Source organism: Schistocerca gregaria, chromosome 6 (genome assembly GCF_023897955.1).
Source record: "Schistocerca gregaria isolate iqSchGreg1 chromosome 6, iqSchGreg1.2, whole genome shotgun sequence".
Lineage (NCBI taxonomy): Eukaryota > Metazoa > Arthropoda > Insecta > Orthoptera > Acrididae > Schistocerca > Schistocerca gregaria.
Window position 1 is genome coordinate 329722375 of NC_064925.1, and position 24862 is coordinate 329747236.

The 24862-nt window shown below is 37.5% G+C and overlaps 1 protein-coding gene across 2 annotated transcripts in view; it reads right to left on the bottom strand.

Annotated features, from left to right (window-relative positions):
- The window catches only part of LOC126278954 (1-phosphatidylinositol 4,5-bisphosphate phosphodiesterase classes I and II), a 401310-nt gene that overhangs the window by 116056 nt on the left and 260392 nt on the right, over positions 1-24862 (bottom strand). For both annotated transcript variants that reach the window (XM_049979233.1, XM_049979234.1), the window contains 2 exons: positions 17086-17295; positions 13313-13632 (listed from right to left, as the gene is read on the bottom strand). In XM_049979233.1, the coding sequence (XP_049835190.1) occupies positions 13313-13632; positions 17086-17295 (530 nt within the window). The remainder of the gene's footprint in view (positions 1-13312; positions 13633-17085; positions 17296-24862) is intronic.

Genomic DNA, 24862 nt, shown 5'->3' on the forward strand with positions numbered 1-24862 from the left:
GGCTCAGAGAATTCTTAAGCAACAAAATCCAGTATACTGTCCTGGATGGTGACTGATCATCAAAGAGAAGGGTATCATCAGGAGTGTGCGATGACCGTGTAATAGGACTGCTCTTGTTCCCTATATAGATAAACGATCAGACAGACTGGGTGAACAGTAGTCCCTGACTGATTGCTGATGACATTGTACTATACAAGAAAGTATTGTCATTGAATGGCTGTGGAAGGATACTGGATGACTTAGAATTTCTATTTGGTGTGAAGACTGGCAGCTTGTTCTAAACATAGAAAAATGTAAGTTAATGCAAATGAGTAGGGAAAACAAACCTGTAATGTTCAAACAGAGTATTACTAGTGTACTGTTTAACAGCTTCATGTCCATTTGATACCCAGGTGTAATTTTGCAAAGTGGTGTGAAATGGAGCAAGGTGGTACACAAAACCACACTGTCAGCTTCAGTTTATTAGGAAAATAATAACAAAATGTAGCTCAACTTTAAAGGAGAGCGTATACAGAAAACCTGTGTGACCCATTCATGAGTTTTGCTTGAGTATGTGGAATACTCTTCAGGCTGGATTAAAAGAAGACTTGAAGCAATTCAGAAGTGTGCTGCTTGATTTGTTATCTGTAGGTTCAATCGAAATAAATTAATTATGGAGATGCCTCATGAACTCAAATCAGAAGCCCTGGAGAGAAGACAAAGAACTTTTCGTGAAACACTATAGAGAAAATTTAGAGAACTGGCATTTGCAACTGACTAGACAACAATTCTGCTACCAGCAACATTGATTTTGCATAAAGACCATGAAGACAAGATAAGAGAAATAAGGGCTTGTACAGTTGTGTATAGCCAGTTCTTTTGCTCTCACACCCTTTGTAAGTGCAGCAGGAAAGATAGTGACTAGCAGTGGTACAAAATATCTTCTGCCATGCATCATGTGGCAGCTTGCAGGGTATGTATGTAGATGTAGGTCTAGATTCTCCCGCACTCAAATGCAATGGGTTTCTCTGATGGATGTAGTCTGTGTATTTTTACAATCATTATGAAACAGAATGGCTGGCAATTATTTAACTACAGAAATGAGATGTGAAGTACTGATGATGTACACACTTTTGGGATTAATAGATCTTTGTTTACCCTTGTCCTTACTACAGATGGGTCCCTCTCATCTTAAGATCTGAGCAACCTGACCTTCCTTTTTATCCTTCCCCAAATCATCCATCTTACCTACCCAAGGAAGGAAGTTTTGGTTCTGAAAGCTAGAAAGTGTGTCACTTTTACGTTTATATGTATCTTTTCAGCAGTACTACAAATCTCATCTCCTCTGGGTAAATACTGACAGCAATACAGTCTCAATTTATTAATTTTATTAATTGAATTTTCCTTTGAAACAATTTTCACTACCTTTGTGCAGCATACATTAGTTTCATCACACATTCTTCACCAGTATCATGTTTACCTCTCACACGCTTTCATTCTTCATTTCCCAAATAAACAAAATTCAAGTGCTGGATCAATCATTGTCACCACTCTGTGTCTGTTGATATTTTAAAGGATGTTGTTATTAATCTGTGGTTTCCAAAGTTCAGAGTAAAAACCTTATGTACAAATGGCATCCCATATCAGCAAGCCACCAACAGGAAAGGGAGCTGCAGGAGCTGAACATTTCTTCTTCTACTTCTGCTACTGCTACTACTACTGCTACTACTACTACTTTTGTTGTTGTTGTAGTTATTACTATTATTCCTATTACTTTTCCTGTTGTTAACACATACGGTGCATCGCAGAGGGTTCCTTGTGCTACTATTAGTCAGTATCTTTGCTGTTTCATCACGGATAAGAGTGAGGGGAAAAGAACTGTCTATTCACATCCATACAAACTCTTATTTCTCTTATCTTGTTTTCACGATTCTTATGCAAAATGAACATTGCTCATAGTAAAACCATTGTGTAGTCAGTTGCAATTGTGTCAATAGCTAACATTACTACTACTACTACTACTACTACTACTACTACTACTACTATTCCTAGCAGTAGTAGTACTAGCACTGCTGCTTAATGAACTTAATAATAACTGTAGTATCAGCTTCAGAATGTGTAACTGTAGATCCCACAAAATAGCAGAACACAAAAACTTGTAAGCTTGGAAAAAAGATGGTATTGATATCAATGAAATTTTGTTTCTGTTATGTTAGCACCTGCTGTACAATAAAGCAAGTCAAGTGTCAACTTTATTCTCAGCATAGTTTCGTATATACAGCTTTCTAAAATAGTCATGTTGTACATGTTTCATTCAGTGAATATATTAAAATGTCAAGTAATCATAAATTTCTTATTTTTGGATGATTTATCACACTCAAAAATTAATCCAAAGTTGGTAACAGTTTATATGCAACCCACTGGTTCATTTTCAATGATTAAGAAATGAGTGGGTCTACTCAACACGGTAACTTTTCTCCTCATGACGATTCACCTGAAGCATGTTTAAAAACTACAGCCACAGGGAGGAAACACACATGCACTGTTCAACATGGCATTGAGCAACTGTCTTAAAAGATGTATGAAACAGCTGACACCACAGTCATATCAGAATAAAGAGTACATTCTACATCTGGATTGAACTATCAAGAAACACTGTGCAAGAGGATGCCATACTTGTTGACTGTTACCAAAAGTAGATGCAAAACAAATTTCGCAGCAATGAGTGGAACATTCAAAAAAACTTGTAGGAAAACAGAGGAGTAATGTCCTCAACATAACTGATTTTTCATCAGGCAAACATCCTGTCATTTTCAAGGCACTAAAGCAGTCATAGATTGCCGTGCATGACAGTTAAAACCCTATGTGGGTATAAAATGATAAATTTGTACCAAAGCCGGAATTCAAACATGGCTCGCATGCTCACTAGGCATATGTGCTAACCACTGCGTCACCTTGGCACAGTTGCTTTGCACAACTCCACAGATTATCACTACCCATTCAGTTGCGCAAAGCCTCTGTGGAGTAGTGGTTAGTCCATCCACCTAGTGAGCAAAGCCTTGGTAAAAATTTCCATTTGTCATTTCAGTCTGCATATATACACTATGAGGGTATGCCTGCACTGCTGTGGAACCCAAAGGCACATGCGGAAAGACAGCACACATGGTAAACAACTAATGCAATTACACAGTCAAGGCTATTTGCATTGTGTGGATTCATTGTGATATAACATCTGAATGAGCCCCACATTGTACATCCAATTCTTTCAGTAATACAATACATGACATTTTATAACAATTATAAAACCATTTAGTATGAGAACTTTTGTGGCTGCCACATGTTATTGTATGTACATTCATGACTGTGTAGCATTTGATCTTATTTTCTAGTTGATAATAAATATGTGTCTGTTTCTTTACCACTGTTAATAAAGTGTGATAGTCCTCATTTTTCCCTTTACCTTAAGCTTAACACCTAAGAGTATACTTGTCTATGCCATCAAAGACTTTGAATAAAGACACCTGCATAAATATTAAATGTAGGTCTTGGAAATGATGTAAATACTTTGAAGCTGATTCTCATTTTTTTTTAACCAGCACGGTGTTTACTTTTGGCATGCACAGTAAGCATAAATCTATTTTCAAGGGTCTTAACCACACTCATTACACATCACTGAAATTAGTTAAGAAAGTTGTATTTATCTACTAGTTTTGTGATTTGTTCTCATAATGAAGTGGTGTCTTTTATACTATACAGAAAATTGTGTATGTGGTAAATGCTGACATGAGCCCTAGATGCTCACATCCTTATTATTCATTTTATTAATGTTGACAAATGCTGTGTTTTTAGCACATGAGTAATTTTTAGTTACTTTGTAACACAGAATTTTTATGGATTTTATTGTGAAACATGAATGGTGTTTTGTCACTGGCAGATATAGCTTTGACATTTATATTGATCGTACCTATAACCACTTGATAATTACCTAAGTTCATGATATTGTAATATATAGTACAGTCAGTGGTGAATATGACATCACTTAAAAAAAAAGAAAAGCCTTGTGTTTTCTGAGATCACAGATAATTATTTTATAGATTACATTACATAGAATGAAATAATAACTAGCAAATATTACAGAAGTCTTTTTTACCACCCAGACTGCAGAAAGGTAGCAGAAAAGAAATCTTTCAGCAGAAGAATGTATCTGTCTAGACAGGTATTTGGGAAAATGTGGAACTGAAGAATGAGTTTGACTTGAGCTGTACTTGGAATTCTGAGTAAATGTGTGTTGCCATTTAAGATGATTCTTGCTTAATTCATTGACACTGCTATGAGCTCATATTACATTTGGTCCCACAGTTAGCTCCCTAAAGCATTTTCAGTCAAGGCTTCATTTTGATCTTGGTTTCCACATGAATTTGTGTCAGGCTATGACACAAGAAAACCAATAATTCTAAGGATAACATTATGTGGAATAGAAGTCAAATGCTCAACATTTACAAATGGCCTTTCAGCACTGTCAGCAAATCTCATAGAAGCAATTAGTTAAAAACATCTTTTAGGTAAAAATGGAAACAGAAGTGGTCACATAATTTCAGCTGGGAAAACGTAATTCAAGCCAGTCACCAGTAATCCATCAAATCATAGTCACCAGTAATCCATCAAATCATTCAAAAAGACACAGAAGAAAAATAGAATGAGTTTGTAAATTTAAGTATCTTGGAGAATTCATAAAATGGAATGAATAAGAAAGATCTGTAATAGACTCAGGCAGGAAAGAGCTTACAGTTTAGCTAAAACTGTGCAGGATGAAAGGTACATTTCTATAGATACAAGACTAAAAAACAGTACTAGAATGGGAAGGCCTAAATGTTTATATGCATGCCAGTGGTTAACATTATTTCACAAGATGGATAGACTAGAGATATTTGAAAGATGGATAATTAGAAAAATAATGGTTTCAGAAAAAACCAAGCAGAGTTGGAAAATGTGAAACAATGAAAAAAAGTGCAAAACATTTTTGGATTAAAGAAGAACACTCACTGGAAAGCAGAAGTGTTGAGCCATTGAAAGACTCATAAAGAGAGAAATGGAACTCTTAGATTTTAGAGAAATGCTTTTTTGATTTAGAGTAAAATACACACATACACAGATATAAATGCCTATGCCCCAGACTGGGCAAACAGTACCATTGCTGCATTTCAGCTTCAGCTGTGGTGCAGGTTATGTCAGGTGGGGTGAGTAGAGGGAAGATAAGTGGGTTGCAGGGGGAGGGATTGGGGTTGGGTGGCTATTGATTTGGAGAGAGGCCACAAGTTTGCCAGCTAGGAATGTGGGGAGGAGGGGTGTCAGGTACATGGCTGGGCACACGATGTACAGATATCAAAACTGGTAGGGAGAGGCGCATGCTGACGGTGACCTGGGGTCTGAAATGGGATGGGGTGCCACACCTTTGCCACCCCTTCTTCCAGAATTCATAGCAGGCTAACTGGCTGCCTCCCTCTGGGACGCTAAACACCTGCTTTGAATTTCTTCTTCCCGCCACCTGCCCCTCTCTTCCTCTACCAACCGTACCCAACACAATCCCCACCACAACCTCAACCTAGTCCACCTGTCGAAATGCAGCAATCGCACTGTTGGTCCAACTGGCACCATGCAGGGCCATAGACGTGTGTGTGTGTTTTTTTTCTAGCTCAAAAAAGGATTACTCCAAAAGCAAAGTTAGCAAGTTTTCTTTCTTTTTGTCTGTGTCTTTTGGTGACTCAACACTTCTGCTATTTGGAGAAAAGAAATTTCTTACAACATTTACACAAAAGAACTACTAAGCTAAATATAGAATATAGGATGTAGCATTAAAGCAATGATTTCTCCTTTGCTGAATCATTACTAGGAGAAAGAAGGCAGGCAATCAAAAAAAATATTACTATAGTTCTGGAAAAAAGAAGTCATGATAGCACGGATCAGATAAATCAGAAACGAACTGGGTAAAAAGCATCATCAAAGAACAACTTGGAGAACAACTAAGAGAAATTTCTTTCAAAGTATGATCCTTAATGCAGAAAGATAACAGAGCATAAAAAACAATGGCATAGGATAAAACAAACAGAAGAGAGAGCACAGTGACATGGGGAGAATGAAAAATATAACACCAGAAAAAGGAAACAACCAAGAAAGTAGAGCAAATGACGTTATTACTGATTGACAATGGTCACTATAAAGATTAAACGTATAAATAAATGAAATTAGACATGATGCCCTACTTGAATGTAGAAAGACTTCAAGGAATTTCAAAGAGAAACGTAAATTTACAAATTGTTATTTCAATCATACACTAATTATTACTTTTTTAGACACAATCATAGAATATATTTTCAATTGTGACTAGTTTCAATCATACATTGGCCATCTTCAGAATCCATATCTCATAGGAGGCATCTGGAAAATAAAGCAATCATGACATTTCCTTTTTCTAGCTGTAGAACACACACACACTCACACACACACACACACACACACACACACACACACACACACACACACACACAATCACTCACATGCACATGGCTGTCTCCCTGCTTGTGCTCGATTGACTGCCAGCTCTTTTCTGTCCCATGGTGAGAGTACTGGTGTGAGGTGGGGGTGTGAAGTGGAGTGGAGTGGAGTGGAGTGAGATGAGGGGTGGAGAGAGGCAGGAGGCAGGGAGGTGGTTGGGGGCAGTGTCTAGTGGCTAATGGAAAAGTGGGAAACTGTCTGAGGGCCAGCTAGGGGTGCAGGTAGAGGGGAAGGGGGCATACGGCTGGACATGTGATTTCATGGGTTAGAGCGAGTGAGTTAACAGCACACAACTAGCAGATGTGGTAACATACACACACACACAATTAGGTGGGGGCAAGGAGGGACTGTGAGTTACCTTAGGTTTACGCAAGGAAGGTTATGGGAGTGAAGGATGTGCTGTAATGATAGCTCCCATCTGTGCAGCTCAGAAGAGCTGGTGGTGGTGGGGAGGTTCAAGATGGCAGTTTGGTAGTGGGCATTCATTCTAGTTGACAGCTAGTCGGTTGTCATACCAACATAATATGCTGTACAGTGGCTGCAGCAGAGCTGGTATATAACAATACTGTTTTCACAGGTGGCCCAGCCTCTGTTTGGGTAGAATACGCCTGTGACGAGACTGGAGTAGGTAGTGCTAAGTGGGTGGATTAGGTAGGTGTTACATCTGCGTCTTCTGCTGGGGTATGATCCCTGTGGCAGGGGACTGGGGGATGGGAGTCCCTTAAGGATGGACTACGATGCTGTGAAAGCTGGGACGGCAGCGTAACACCACTTTAGGAAGAGTTGGAAGTATCTTGGGTAGGATTTTCCTTATTTCAGGGCATGATGATAGAGACCAAAACCCTGACAAGGGACGTGGTTCAGTCATTCCATCCTTCGTTCCAGTAACCTTCCTCACCTAAGCCATCCCCATCCAATACTGACTGTGTGTGTGTGTGTGTGTGTGTGTTTGTCTACATCATCCACTGCCCCTGTACCTTCACCCAATTTGTCCCCGCATTAGCTAGTTGTGTGCTGTTATCTCACGCCCTAGTGTACAAAATAGTGTGCCCAGCCGTCTGCCACATGCCTGCCTACCTGCACCCCTATCTAGCCCACAGACAGATTCCCACTCTCCCACAAACCACTAGACAACCGCCCCCCTCCCCAATGCCCTCCCTGCCTTCTCTGCCTCTCTTCATCCCTCAACCCACTTCACCTCAGTACACTTACTGTAGGCTAGTAAAGAGCTGGCAGTCGACTGACCACAATGTAGGTAGACAGATGAGTGCATGCGAGTGAATATGTGTGTGTTTGTGTGCATGTTTTTCCTACAGCAATAAAAGGGAAGTGTATTCTGAAAGCAAGCCAAGCTCTGTGTCTTTCATTTGTGTGGGTATCAATGATGCAGTGCTTCTACCTTTTCACCTTTATTCCTTATAATTCATAATTTTCAACTGGAAGTTTCTGTACATTACAATCATGACATGCATTCAGAATGAGATTTTCACTCTGCAGCGGAGTGTGCCCTGATATGAAACTTCCTGGCAGATTAAAACTGTGTGCCCGACCGAGACTCGAACTCGGGACCTTTGCCTTTCGCGGGCAAGTGCTCTACCAACTGAGCACCGAAGCACGACTCACGCCCGGTTCTCACAGCTTTACTAGCAGGCAAAGGCCCCAAGTTAGAGTCTCAGTCGGGCACCCAGTTTTAATCTGCCAGGAAGTTTCATATCAGCGCATACTCTGCTGCAGAGTGAAAATATCATTCTGGAAAGATCCCCTACACTGAGGCTAAGCCATGTCTCCGCAGTAGCCTTTCTTTCAGGAGTGCTAGTTCTGCAAGTTTCGCAGGAGAGCTTCTGTAAAGTTTGGAAGGTAGGAGACAAGATACTGGCAGAAGTAAAGCTGTGAGGACCAGGCGTGAGTCATGCTTCGGTAGCTCAGTTGGTAGAGCACTTGCCCACGAAAGGCAAAGGTCCCGAGTTCAAGTCTCGGTCAGGCACACAGTTTTAATCTGCCAGGAAATTTCATGACATGCATTGTTATATGTATGAATTCTCAAGTTGACCAATGTATGACTGAAATTGGTCATGATCAAAAACATTTTCTGTGACTGTATCTAAATGAAATAAAGAGATCTGTACAATTTAAATAAATCACTCTTCTCCATAATCAGTATTTCATTTATGTGTTGCAAATGCAATAGACAGCAACAGATCCAACATAAAAATACAGCAAAGAGCATATCTCAGCTATATTTCTAGACTTCTCTAAAGCATTTGATGTCATCAATCACTACATCTTGCTTAAGAAACTTGAATCTGTAGGTATTAGGGGGGATAGCCTATGAATGGATCAAATCATATCTCCAAAATAGAGAGGAAGTAGTTGAGCTTGCTATTCAAGAAGGGAACAAGATAAAAGTCCTTCTGCTCAGAAAATCAGAGCATTAAATACAGTGTACCACAAGGCTCCATTCTAGAACCAATTCTGTTCCTACTCTTTGTCAATGATTTGGAACCGACCAGTCCATGCCATAATTACATAAAATTTTCAGATAACACAAATGTGATAATAAAAGGAAAGACCAGAGAAGAATGACTGCATGAGATTAAAAAGTGTACCACCCACATTACAGACCAGTTTTCTGGAAACAATTTAGTAATAAACACAGAAATAAACAGTTACAATGCACTTACACACAGTGCTAAATAAATGTCCACTAACACCAGACATAGAGTTGTTTATCAAAAAACTTGAAAATGTAAGCTCTACAAAATTTCTTGGAATATGGATCCAAGAAGATCTAAGACAGATCGAACATAAAACTACATTAGAAATAAACTGAATACAATTTGTTATTCTATCAAAATTCTTTCTAGTTTCACACTGAAAGAGACACTAAAAAATGTGTACTTCACCCAGGCAGAATCTTTACTGCAATATGGCATAATCTTTTGGGAAAATGCATCTGCCAACAAAAGTTTTACATGCCAATGGAGAATTGTAAGAGCCATAGGAAATGTTGCCGCAAGAAGCTCATGCAAGCCCTTATTTAAGAAACTTTACATCTTTCCACTACCATGTCTATATATATCTTACAAGTAGCAATATTTGTTAGGAAACTATTAGAAAATTGCATGTCTTGTATCGACCAACCAGAGCATCCATCTGTATAAAACAAGGAGAAAGCAGGATATACATGTTCAACATGCATACATAATACTAAAACAGAATGTACAATAAGCTACCTAATAACATTAAAACAATAAAAAAACACTTCAAAATTTAAAATTGCTGTCCATAAATACTTAATGCAAAAGTGTTGTGATAGTATAGATGAATATTTTGAAACATAAAAATTTGTTCTGTCCCTGTTCTGTACTTTTTATGTAAACTCGAACACCTTAATAATGAAGTGTGTGACCTTTACACTCTTACTTTAGTAATGGATTTTTAAATGTATAAGGTACTTTTTTTGAATTTCCATGTTATTTGCTTATATGTTTCTTTCTCTTAATAATGTGGAATTATTTAGAAATAGCGTGCAATTCTCAATTTTTCACAAGATATCCACCTAGACACTATTCTGTTTCCTGGCATTACACATGTATTATATGCGCATTTGTATCATTATAAGATCATTGTCATAATCATTTTAACTATGTATCATCTAATTTCCATTTTTGACTTGTCCTATATCATCATATGCTTCTCTGCACACAATGTCTGATCTACAGGATATATAAAAGTACAATTACAATTACAAATTAATGCAACACTTGCTTTTATACCAGTTGATTACATAATTTCAGTTTCTCCTGTTGTTTACATGCAACGAACGAGAGCAGTATGATTTATAATGCTCTCAATATAATACAGTGTGTAACAAGATGGTAAGGACAAACATTCAAGTCAGATTAGATTAGATTAGATTAATACTTGTTCCATAGATCATGAATACGACACTTCGTAATGATGTGGAACGTGTCAGGTTAATAAAAGATGTCTGTACAAGATATTACATTATACAAAATATTGCATGACACTAATGTTTAAGCTAATTTTTTTTCCTTCTCCTCCCTTAATTAATATCTAAAAATTCAGCCAGTGAGTAGAAGGAGTTGCCATCTAGAAATTCTTTTAATTTATTTTTAAATGTTGGTTGACTATCTGTCAGGCTTTTGATGCTGTTTGGTAGGTGACCAAAGACTTTTGTGGCAGCATAATTTACCCCTTTCTGTGCCAAAGTCAGATTTAACCCTGCATAGTGATGATTATCCTTTCTTCTGGTGTTCTAGCTATGCACACTGCTATTACTTTTGAATTGGGTAGGATTATTACCAACAAATTTCATAAGTGAATATATATACTGTGAGGCTACTGCGAGGATCCCTAGATACTTAAATAGATGTCTGCAGGATGACCGTGGGTGGGCTCCAGCAATTATTCTGAGCAATTAATACTTTTCTACTCAACGATGAATTACCCCAGAATATGATGCCTTACGAAAGCAGTGAATGAAAGTAGGTATAGTAAGCTAATTTACTGAGATTCTTGTCACCAAAATTTGCAATAACCCTAATAGCATACGTAGCTGAACTCAGACGTTTCAGCAGACCATCAATGTGTTGCTTCCAGTTTAACCTCTCATCAATGGCCACACCTAAAATTTTTGAAAATTCTACCTTAGCTACAGACTTCTGTTCAAATTCTATATTTATTACTGGAGTTGTGCCATTTACTGTACGGAACTGTATATACTGTGTTTTATCAAAATTTAAAGAGAGTCCGTTTGCTGAGAACCACTTAATAATTTTGTGAAAAACATCATTTACAATTACATCACTTAGTTCTTGGTTTTTGGATGTTATTACTATACTTGTATCATCAGTAAAAAGAACTAACTTTGCATCTTCATCAATGTGGAATGGTAAGTCATTAATGCATATCAAGAACAGTAAAGGACCTAAGACCAAACCCTGTGGGACCCCATACTTGATAGCCCCCCAGTTTGAGGAATCAGCTGTTGTTTTAACATTACATGAATCACTTATTTCAAATTTCTGCATTCTTCCAGTTAAGTATGAATTAAGCCATTTGTGCACTGCCCCCCTCAAACCATAATGATTTAGCTTATCTAAAAGAATTCCATGATTTACACAATCAAAGGCCTTTTAGAGATCACAAAAGATACCAATGGGTGATGTCCGGTTATTCAGAGCATTTAATATTTGATCAGTGAAAGCGTTATAGCATTTTCTGTTGAAAAGCCTTTCTGAAAACCAAACTGACATTTTGTTAGTACTTTATTTTTACTAATATGAGAGGCTACTCTTGAATACATTACTTTCTCAAAAAATTTTGATAGATCTGTCAGAAGAAAGATTGGACAATAGTTGTTGATATCCGATGTATACAGAAGAAGACACTAATTATGCTATGTAAACATGGATATGGACAGAATTTATTTCCATGCTAGAACTTACTTTCTGTAACTCTTTATAATATACGAGAGAAGCCAAGGGTTCATCCATCTCTTTCTACCGATTCATCACAAAATCTGTTATTTAGAAGCCAATGGCAATTAGCAATGAAATAGGTAGGAGCTCCATCATGTATGAAGTACACGCTTCATCGGACAGGGAAAAGCACAGCTTCTAACAGATCAAGAAGAAAGGAGAGTATTCACTCAGAGAGAAATGTAACTTTGTGCACTGAGCCTGGGTGGAGGCTCTAAAAATCAGTAATCAATAATGCTGGATCAAGCATGGACTGAAAATCTTTGTTGTTGACAGTCTTCAATGGTTGCGTAATGATTCATGTTGTCTCATTGGTGTTGATTGCAGAAATTTATAAATTACATTGAAATGAGAGCTTCATTCACAAACAGATGATTTACATTGAAATAAAGGTCAACACATTGCTGAATAAGCCACCTAGGGAAGTGCAGCCATGCAGAAAATCAGTTACTGGTAGTTTTTGCACACTTTTTAAATAGCAGGAAAACAGGTCATCACGTAACACTGGCTAGCCAGTAAAGTGCTCAACTTAGCGTCTAACAGCTATGCTGACACATCACTAATACATATCAAGTGGGCACCAGTCAAGTGCACTGTGCTGGAAGTGAAGTCCATGATGAACATCAGAAAGAAGTTATGTGATCACCAAAGTCCATAATCAACACTTAAACAATTGATGCTATGTTTAAGTGAGGCGATGGAGAGGGGTACATGTGCACACAAGAAGTGACATGAGTTGCACCCTAAAACAAGCAATTATGTGAATTATATGCCAACATTCCCTTAAATGGAATGGAACACAAAACACTAACAGTTAAACTAAGAATCACAATCAATTCAAGAGGGCATTTTGAAAATTTCATGTTCCTGTGAGACTCCCATGATTAATACTTCATGAAGACCCACAGCAAATGAATTCTAATGCAGATATAAAGTGCTCCTAAACAGCTGTCAGATAAAATATTTTCTTCTTCTATGTGTGAGGGCTGCTTCCTGAATGTTTGTTCATACTACTCTGTTAGACATTGTTTTATGAGTCATTTGCATCAATTATAAATGCAATACGAAACTGAACAGAAATCTTGAATATATTATATTCAACGACCTTAAGGTGTATGTGTCATGAACACTGATAACCACATGCTGATTAAACTAATGTTTCATGAAAAGTGGCAAAGCTCTCAAGTATTGACTCTTAATTTGTGTGCCTTGGCTACTGATGTAACCAAGCAGGATTCATGCAATAAAGCAAGACAACATAACAAAAAATAACAAACCTTTTTAAAGACGAAAGCTTCCTCGTCAAATATGGGATTAATACCATTGTTAGGCACAATTTTTGTTCGAAATTTTTTTCGCACAGTATCTGCAGGCAAGCCAAACATATCCACTTCAACATAGACACCAACCCGACGGTCAGTGAGGAACTGTGCTGAGATTACATGTACTGAAACTGTACCAGCTATAATGCCATCTACTGTTGACTCTGCAAAAGGATCCAGTCTCCGGTCTTGCCTTCGCATAAATTCTGGCTTTAGCAGATAGCCACAACGGTGATTGTACTCGAAAATTCCCAAGTTAAGTTGCATTGCAAGGTCTGGAACAGGGGAAGTTAAAGGTAAACAATGTTGTAATACATCATTATGCAGTCTTTCAAGTATGTAGCATATACTTCTTTTTCTATATGCAGAATGTTAGTGTCAACTACTCTTTATTGTTGACTGATAATGCATTGTATTTACTGTTTTTGAATGTATGACCAGAAATTCTTTAAAGGGCGTCCTTTTAAGATCAAAATTATACAGATGATACAAGATATGAGTATTTTGTAATAAGGAAATAACTGTTGAAAATGTGCAATACAATGCATAGCAACTACTTAAGCTAACATCTATTGTTCAAAGTGATGGGTACAAGTTTCGGTGTACACATTACAATGGCATCTAAAAATTTGCTTGTTGTCTGTTACAGAATGAAAGAGGTAGTCATGATGGTACCAACAACTTCATTGTCAGTTCCTAAAGGCATTTCATGAACCAATGACTTCATGTAACTCCACAGGAAAAATCCATATGAGTGAAATCTGGTGATGACACTGGGTAGAGGAAAAGACTCCCTCTACCTTATCCAATCTGACGATAGGAGTATCTGTTGTTAAGATGCTCATAAACTATCGAAGTGGATTAGTACACAATCTTGTTTAAATTGCAATATCATGCAGGAAGCAAGATGTACAGTCTCCAACAACAACAGTGGTATATCTCAAAAGATTGGTAAGTTATGTGCCCCATTTATTTATTTATGGGGAGGCACAAAATAAGATTCTATTTGTGTATTTTGTACAGTTCCAGCTCACAAGCCGATGCACAATTATTACTGGTGATCTGAGAACAATGCATCGCTTTTTATCATTTCAGATAGGGCTATTGCAGCAGTTGGAAAACAGTCACAGTTGAAAGTGGCATCATTTGTGAAGAACACAGTCTAGAGAAACCAGTCGTGGGCTGCAAACAATGGTACATTACATATGACTGTATATTACTTTTCAAAGTAACACCACCAATAAATGATGCAGCAGGCAATCGCTTGTAACGAAAGACCAGCAGTTTTTGAACACATGACTCACATATGTTGCATCACTGATTTACTAGCTCAAAATACAGAAATTAGGATACTATGCTATCTGTATAATTTTGATCTTAAAGGTTTGGGATGTCCTGCATAAACTGATATTCATGTGTTACTTTAAGCTTTAAAATTAGATATCAATACTTCATTGTAGTACAAAACAAAGAGGAGGAAACACACAACCCCCCCCAGATGCGCAAATAAGCTTACCTGTGGTGACACTGACTGCTTATGAATGAAATTAGTGGATGTTCAGGTTGATAGGAATAGGATGTTGGGGGGGGGGGGGGGGGATATGGAGAATGAAAGAAGAGTGATAATGAGTATGATGGGATTGGAGAGTGTAACATTACAGGACATATTGGGACATATTGAAGTATTCGATACTGTAGACTTTTAGGGGATGTCAATACAGATATGCAAAATGTAAATGGAAACTTTGGTGATGTTTAAATATTGTACTGTGTCAATATTAGGACATTTTACACAGAAAGAACAAAAATAGAATTAATGTAAATATATATTAATGTTACTAACCTATTTTCATTCAATTTTGTAATTATATTTCATTTTGTAAAAGAAAGACTCACTGTTTGCTGTAGCTCTGATTAATTGTATAAATTATCAGTTTTGAGCTAAATTATTTCGTATAATATGGACAAGATACTTTTAAAAACTCACCAGCTAAAGAGAAAGTCTGTAAATGAACGTTTAATGCACACTTCTGGAACTTTCTATGGAGAAATTCTATATTATGATCGCAAAAATACGAAAACTTGTGAAAACTGTTTCATAACCTAATTTCGAAAGACGATTTGTATCAAGAAATATTGCTAAAAAGATTTATTTACGTTTTGAAACACGATTTAAATCATTTTACATATAAATAGTTGTTCTAAATCACTCAAAAAATATCCAGAATCAAATGTCAAGATATTTCTGGAAACATCGGTACAAATCTGGTGAAGGTTATCCAGAAGCTGGTAGAAAAATGTTATAAAATCTATTTGGAAATTATGCTTGTAAGAATTCATATGTATTGATCCTTTTACTTACTTTAATCTGTACTAAAATTCTGTAATGTCTAATTTAGTTTTAAGTCGTGAATTGCTATCGTATTGCAAACAAAACATTGTCAAAGACTATCATTGTTTGGAAAGATATTAATACACCTAGGAGTTGTCAGTTGCCAGTTCGGATATGCAGTGCGGTTAGCTCTGAGAGTCAGTTGTTGAGTCTGTGAAATCTGTCAGTTCTGTTTGTAAATAAACGTCTGTAATGAGGAATTACTTGTTGTCGTCAATATGAACTCAAGACCTTTTGCACGAAGCAGACACCTCCTAATGCAACGTTTTAATTTGGTGTTGAGGAGCTGAAATGTTATAATTTGGTGGAGGAGCTGGGATGTTATAAGAGGTAATGCAGAGACAAGATGAGATGGCAGATGGCTGTCAGTGACTGAAGAAAAATTAGGACTGAGAAATGTGGAGAGTGTACAGGGTGATGGGCAAGTGGGGAGTAGCGGGGCATAAATAATACAATGTTGGGGTAGTGGTGAAGAGTTGTAGAAAACAATGGACAATGAAATGTTAAGGTTAAAGATAAAAGACCGGGAAGAAGATGAAGGGGACAATTGGAGGTTTAGGACAAAGGTGTTATGAAAATATAAGATATGCTGGAGGAACAGACCTTTCCTGTCTAGCTTAGAGGAGCTAGAGGTGGGGCGTAGATCCAGATAGCGTGGGCACAAAAAGACTGTTGATGTCATTAGTGTTATGGTAGCATGTTCAGCAATAGGATACATGAGTCTGTGGTTAGCCACATTTGGCACTGATTATACATGCAGGTAAACAGCTAGTTAGTTGTCATCCCAGTACAGTTCACTACAAGAGTAATTGTAGCATTGTAAGGATATAATGTGACTGCTTTCACAGTGGCTCCACTTTTTACAGGACAGAAAATTCTGTGACTGAATTGCAGCAGAGGTGGTGAGTAGGGGTATGGGATAAGTCCTGCTTGACTCAGGGTCAGCCACAAGGGAATGATCTATCAGCTACAGAATTGTAATATGCGTAAACTAGGATACTGCATAAGTTGAGAGGGGCAAGGAATTCTGTTTTGGGTGATGAAGATAGGATTTGATACAGGTACCGAGAACACCAGCCTTCCCCCCCCCCCCCCCTCCCGCCCCCCCCTCCCTCCCTCCACACACACACACACACCTCTCTCTCCCTCTCCTCTTATTAAATTACATCACTATCACATTTCAAACAGTTATGTGTACATAAATGCATTTAAGTCTATCAACTGAGACTGCAATAGCAATACAAAATGTATGTATCTCATATAAATCAATAATAATAGTATCAATACAACAAAAATTGTCATGCAGTAAGACAAAAGATAAAATGCAGTACATTACCTAGAGTTTGATAATTAAGGGCAACTAGTTGACATCCTGCATTCCAGAACACTTGTGGCATGAAGTTGGAAGAATCAAAACGTGTACCAGAAGGATAGACACGACTCAACTGATGCTTATTGTAGTTAACAAATTCTACTGGACTCTCCTTCAAAAGTGTTGTAGCCTGCTTCTCATCAAAAGATGACATTTCATAGGGTCTATTCTTTTCTGAAAGATAAATTAGTAAACAAAAACTTCATATTTGGGACACATTATAGTATATTACAACTTTTATCATATGCTTAGCAATACATAATATAAACAGTACAGAATTTTTTGCAAGTAATCCAGAACTACTTCATAACTTACTTGACAAATTAAGAGCTTTTTATAAATATAAAATAAAAGGATTACATGTTTCCATTGCTTGAAATATCTTCTTTCCACTAACATAAAGCACTGTGTACTCAGCATATCACTACATCCAATTTGTTGGATTCTTTGTCTTCTCTTTGCCAAGTAAAATAAATCTGTATGGCATGTATTACTTAGTTGTGCAATCACAACAGTTCCTACTTTAAATACACTAGCAATTTTCTTTTCAAGTGTGGCTGTTCTGTGTACAATAGTTAAGTGTTCATGACAGCGATTTGTGTATACAAAGCTTAGTCTGGGATTTAAAATGATGTGACACTCATCGCATTTCATTTTGACGTGTCTTATACACAGAGATATTTTCTATGTAAAAGAGAATAGTCAAGATAATGACACAAGTGCCTCTCTCCTAAAACACTGAAAATCTATTTCTATTTCTGGAGCTCAGTATCCTGCCACTGCCTTGTATTTATACTCATGAAACAATCTGTTTTATTCACAAAAATTTACAAACATCAACCACCATCAGACATGTCATTCCAATATACATCTATAATTAGTCAATGATTATGGAAGGACAGAGCAGTGTAAGGCACATAGGAATTCTTCTGTACAACAAGCTACATCAAAGTTTAAAGTCAAACAGAGAAGGATTCAGAGCAAAGGTATGAATGTTACATCAGAAGAACTGCTTCTATTCAATAGAATAATGTATAAATGCCAGTCTAAAATAACAGTGTAATTGCACGGGTGTGTTCAGTCTAGAATAACAACGTAGTTGCACGGGTGTGTGTGAGTGTGTGTGTGTGTGTGTGTGTGTGTGTGTGTGTGTGTGTGTGTGTCTGTGTGTCTGTGTGTGTGTGTGTGTGTGTGTGTGTTAGGTCATTAAATGGTTTGTAAAAGTTAGTTTGTAAAAGTTAGCAGGTTTTCATTCTTCTTTTTCATATGTCTGTTGATGACTCAATATGTACACTACTCACTGAATGGTCATTCCTAAATTATTTGAATTGTACCATAACTATACTTACAAAGTTAAATATCTTCTTATGTACCATTAATTTACAGCATATTTAGTTCATTTCATGCATAAAATGGAAGCAACAAACTAGCAGTACACTGAGAAGCACACTATTAATCACCCATGCCAGAAAACCTTAAGGATCACATGAATATTTTCTTATTATAAGTTAGTTTTTATAATAGTAGAAACAATCAATTGTTGACAAAATAATATAATTGGATAGGTAAAAAATCCATTCGCCAAGCAGTGGCAGAACACAAAATAAAAGAAAGTTATAATCAGGCAAGTCTTTGGATCCAGTGGCTCCCTCTTCAGGCAGAAGGGTTGAAGGGGAAGGAAGAGTGGTGAAGGAAAAGGACTGGGGAGGTCTAAGAAAGGGGGCAGATTTTGAGAAAGTCATCCTGAATCGTGGGCCAGGGGAGACTTGCCAGATGGGATGAGAAGGCACCTCTCCAATCCTTTTCTCTCACCCCTCCTTCCTCCCCCTCAGACCTCCGCATGAAGAAGGAGCCACTCGCTCCAAAAGATCGCGCAACTATAACCTTCCTCTATGTGTGTGGTCTGTTGCCACCTGGTGAGTAGATCTTTCATCTATTCAATCAAATTATAAATTAGTATTTAGCTGATATGTTTCATTCTACAGGTGTTGCTTGCTTTTTTAAAATTAGCAGATAAACAAATTGTATTTGTGGCTTGTCCCACATTCATGTGAAAATACACAAAATAAGATTTCTAGGATTAGGAAAATCAAATAAAAGGATGAGAGCACGCAGCCTGCATTTACAAAATACAATGAAGTGGCCATCATCGAGTTGACTAATCAGATATTTCTTGCTGTCACTCCAAAGGAAAGAGTCAAAAGCTTCCAGATTTTATGCAGGCCATTGGTGCATGATCTAGTAATCAAAAACTTTATGGTATCACCACTGCTCTTTTTGTTAGCCTGTGCTATGTGACATCATACAACTATGCATCAGCAACTTTAGCTTTGGGGTCAGCTTGATCAGGTAAGAGTGCATAAAAAGTGAAACTCTCTTCAACCTGAAGGCTGGTTTGAACATCTTGTGAGATGGTATGTCCTTGTCTGAATAGCTAGCCAGTCCATAAACCATGGTGCACTATTGCATTTTTCATATCTGTAAATAATTAATTATCAGTAGTAAAAGAAGTGATAAGCAATATAAAAAGCCTTGGATTCAATGAGCACTGGACTCCAGACACTTGCTTTCACTGGTGATTTCTTCACTGTCTTCAATAAATGAGTTCTCCATTCCTCTCATTCTAGTTGTAGGTCTCTATATAGGAAATATCAAGTCTAGAGTAATGTGAAATACTTAGTATATTTGTGCAAAATATACAGAGGTAATTACAAATTATCAAAATGATAATTTACCTGACAAAACTGTAAAATTACAGTGAGACAGAAGTACTAAACAGAAGTTAGCTTCAGGGGGTGAAATTCCAGAACTACCAAGAGACACCATAAAAATAGAAAGAATCACACTGTGCTTTCAGAAGCGTTGGTTCCTTTGACAGAGGGGAAACAGTGACAATTTGGGGAATGTGGGAAGAAAGTGGCAGAACATTTAGACATTAGGTAGAGAGGGACTCATCTGTTATGTGGGTCATTTCACAGGTCATATGTGTGAGGAAGTAATATAGTGGGTGAGCTTTTGTGAAACACACACTCTCAGAATCTCATCAGCTAACTTCTTTATGGTGCCCAATGTCGTCTCGTAGAGTCTCTAACAACAGATGTTGAGTACCTCCAAAAGGCTCTTGTGCTTATTTAATGAAACAGTCCTCTTTTTGTTGGATCTTGTCTATCTCTTCTATTAGTCCAAACCGGTAAGAGTCCGTGACTGATGAGAAATACTCAAGAATCTGTTAAACAAGTGCTTTGTAAGATTTTTCTTTCATGGCTGAAAACTTTTCCTTAAGTTTCTTCCGGTGAATCTTAGTCTGGAATCTGTTTTTTCAGCAAGTTACAACTAGTTTTTGTGGCCATTCCATTTAAGGCTGCTCTAGGTGGTTACTCCGTTCCATTTTATGGCTGCGACTGCTTCCAGCTATTTATTGCCAATAGTGTGGTTTAGGAATGTTACAGGCCTGAGACAAGGAAGTGTGGTATTACCATTATTCTTTGTAATGGTGATGGATAAAATTGTGAGAGAGACAAAAGAAGCTCATAGAGGAAGGGAGATGATATTGTGGTGTGGGGAGCCAACAGTAAGGATGTACAACAACAAAGAGATATCTTAAATGAAAAAATCGAGAAATACGGAATGAAATGCGCTGTTCAGAAAAGCACGACTATGGTGGCAACTAGAGGAGACAGAGAAAGCAAGGGACAAATTAATATAAAAGGACAGGATATTGAAATTGTGGATAGCTTTAAATATCTAGGAAATGTGATAATGGAGAATGTAAGAATGGAAGTAGAAGTTAGCAAAAGGGTACAACAGAGCAATGCATTTTACCAGTATGTGAGTAGTAGTCTTGGAGGTTCCAATGAAGAGTAAGGAAATACTGTACAAGAGTATTTTACACACATCCTGATATATGCATTGGAGACCTGGACAATGACAAGAAGAGAAGCAAGTAGAATCTAAGCTAGTGAAACAAAATTTCTGAGATGTTGTTGTTGTTTTTGTGGTCTTCAGTCCTGAGACTGGTTTGATGCAGCTCTCCATGCTACTCTATCCTGTGCAAGCTTCTTCATCTCCCAGTACCTACTGCAAGCTACATCCTTCTGAATCTGCTTAGTGTACTCATCTCTTGGTCTCCCTCTATTATTATTACCTTCCACGCTGCCCTCCAATACTAAATTAGTGATCCCTTGATGCCTCAGAACATGTCCTACCAACCGATCCCTTCTTCTGCTCAAGTTGTGCCACAAACTTCTCTTCTCCCCAATCCTATTCAATACTTCCTCATTAGTTATGTGATCTACCCATCTAATCTTCAGCATTATTCTGTAGTGCCACATTTCAAAGGCTTCTATTCTCTTCTTGTCCAAACTATTTATCGTCCATGTTTCACTTCCATACATGGCTACACTCCATACAAATACTTTCAGAAACGACTTCCTGACACTTAAATCTATACTCAGTGTTAACAAATTTCTCTTCTTCAGAAACGCTTTCCTTGCCGTTGCGAGTCTACATTTCATATCTACTCTACTTCGACCATCATCAGTTATTTTGCTCCCCAAATAGCAAAACTCCTTTACTACTTTAAGTGTCTCATTTCCTAATCTAATTCCCTCAGCATCACCTGACTTAATTCAACTACATTCCATTATCCTCGTTTTGCTTTTGTTGATGTTCGTCTTATATCCTCCTTTCAAGACACTGTCTATTCCATTCAACTGCTCTTCCAAGTCCTTTGCTCTGACAGAATTACAATGTCATCGGCGAACCTCAAAGTTTTTATTTCTTCTCCATGGATTTTAATACCTACTCCAAATTTTTCTTTTGTTTCCTTTACTGCTTGCTCACTATACAGATTGAATAACATTGGGGAGAGGCTATAACCCTGTCTCACTCCCTTCCCAATCAGTGCTTCCCTTTCATGCCCCTCGACTGTTATAACTGCCATCTGGTTTCTGTACAAATTGTAAATAGTCTTTCGTTCCCTGTATTTTACCACGGCCACCTTTAGAATTTGAAAGATAGTATTCCAGTCAACATTGTCAAAAGCTTTCTCTAAGTCTACAAATGCTGGAAACGTAGATTTGCCTTTCCTTAATCTTTCTTCTAAGATAAGTCGTAAGGTCAGTATTGCCTCACATGTTCCAGCATTTCTACGGAATCCAAACTGATCTTCCCTGAGGTCGGCTTCTATTAGTTTTTCCATTCGTCTGTAAAGAATTCATGTTAGTATTTTGCAGCTGTGGCTTATTAAACTGATTGTTTGGTAATTTTCACATCTGTCAACACCTGCTTTCCAAGATGTATGTTAAGGAAAATGAGGAGGGACAGAGTGAGAAATAAAGATGTTAAGAACAAATTTGGACTAGAGAATATGAATGAGAAAACTGAGAATAGGTTAAAATGGTCTGGGCTTGGACAAAACAATTACAGTAGAAGAATGGTGGAAAGACAGATGAAAATGGAGAAATACCATTAAAGTCTCAACCCGACCTGATGCTGGATAAAGGGGAAACAACTGTGATCAAACAGAATTGAGTCTCTTCATCTATTTCTACACACTATGCTACACTTGTTTATGTTAAGGGTCTGCTGTACCAGTTTTTGAATCTCTACAAGTCTTCCTGCATTTCACTAGTCTTCTATTGTTGCAACCTTCCTATAGACAACAGTATTGTCCACCAACAGCCTCATGGAGCCTCTTACATTGTTGAGCAGATAATGCATACAGGATCAGGTGTCTAAGTTTTTCATCTCAAATTACTTTTGACCCATTAAAGATATTTGTAATCTCTTTTCATCTAGACAAAGAGTGAGCACGGCTCATAAAAGGAACAGTAGTGGGTTCTCACATCTATTAGTAACTGTGGTACAGGCATAAATGTTTTTTAAAGAAATGTAACTGTGCTATTTTTGCCACGATAATAGTAGATTTGAATTAGACAAATTCAGTGATATAACTCTCTTGAAAATTTAACAAGAAATCACAGAGTGTTCTTGTGACTTTTGAATGGCCCACCAAAACAATATGTAGGTGATGTTTACTCCAGATGGTAACCTGTTCCAGACAAGCAATATGCCATAAGTTGTGTATTGTCGTTCAGAGGAGTTAATTGAAATGTAGTGGAACTGCTGTCTACGTAGAACAGGTTTGTCATGAGAATGCTACAACTCACTTATAGTGTATCACTTGTGAAACATCAACACAGTTGAATCTTTAGCAACACATCTTTAGTAATGCATAAACGATTTTCAAGAGTATAATATCATTTATCAATGAAGAATTGGTTGACATGCTCTTAATTTATATTGAAAAGAAATGCATGCAGAATCGTTCCCTAGTAGGTGCTATCCAATTTGTCCCACCTATGTTAATATCAATCATAGACTTCACAAAGAAGTATCATGGTGATCTCTCCTATAGCAGAGGATTCCAGAATAGCCCACCATTCAAATCTCTGGGAGGGGACTGCCATGGGGGAGGTTAACATGAGAAAAAGATTGAATAATCAATGAAATAATAACATTCTGTGAGTTGGGGCATGAAATGTCAGAATCTTGAATGTGGTAGGGAAACTAGAAAAACTGAAAAGGGAAATGCAAAGGCTAAATCTTGATATAGCAGGGGTCAGTGAAGTGAAGTGGAAAGAAGACAAGGATTTCTGATCAGATGAGTATAGGCTAATACCAACAGTGGCAGAAAATGGTATAAAAGGAGTAGGATTCGTTATGAATAGGAAAGTAGGACAGAGAGTGTTTTACTGTGAACAGTTCAATGATTTGGTTATTCTTATCAGAATTGACAGAAAACCAACACCGACAATGATAGTTCAGGTATACATGCCAACGTCACAAGCTGAAGACAAAGAGATAGAGAAAGTGTATGAAGGTATTGAAAGGCTACTACAGTATGTAAAGGGAGATGAAAATCTAATAGTCATGGGAGAATGGAATGCAGTTGTGGGGAAAGGAGTAGAAGAAAAGGTTACACAAGAATATGGGCTTGGGTCAAGGAATGAAAGAGAAGAAAGATTAACTGAGTTTTGTAATAAACTTCAGCTAGTAACAGTGAACACAGTGTTCAGGAATCACAAGAGGGGGAGGTATAGTTGGAAAAGGCCAGATGATACAGGAAAATTTCAGTTAGATTATGTCATGGTCAGACAGAGATTCCAAAATCAGATACTCGATAGGTAAGGTGTACCCAGGAACAGATATAGACTCAGATCACAACACAGTAGTGATGAAGAGTAGACTGAAGTTTAAGACATTAGTCAGGAAGAATCAATACGCAAAGAAGAGGGATATGGACGTACTATGGAATGACGAGATATGATTCAAGTTCTCTGAGGCTATAGATAAAGCAATAAGGAATAGCTCAGTATGCAGTACAGTTGAAGAGAAATGGGCATCCCTAAAAAGGGCGATAACAGAAGCTGGGAAGGAAAACATAGGTACAAAGAAGGTAACTGCAAAGAAATCGTGGGTAACAGAAGAAATACTTCAATTGACTGATGAAAGGAAGACGTACAAAATTGTTCTGGAAGATTCAGAAATACAGAAATACAAGATGCTTAGGAATGAAATAAATAGGGAGTGTGGGGAAGCTAAGATGTAATGGCTGCATGAAAAATGTGAAGAAATCGAAAAAGAAATGATTGTCAGTAGGACTGACTCAGCATACAGGAAAGTCAAAACAACCATCAGTGACATTAAAAGCAAGGGTGCTAACATTAAGAGTGCTGTG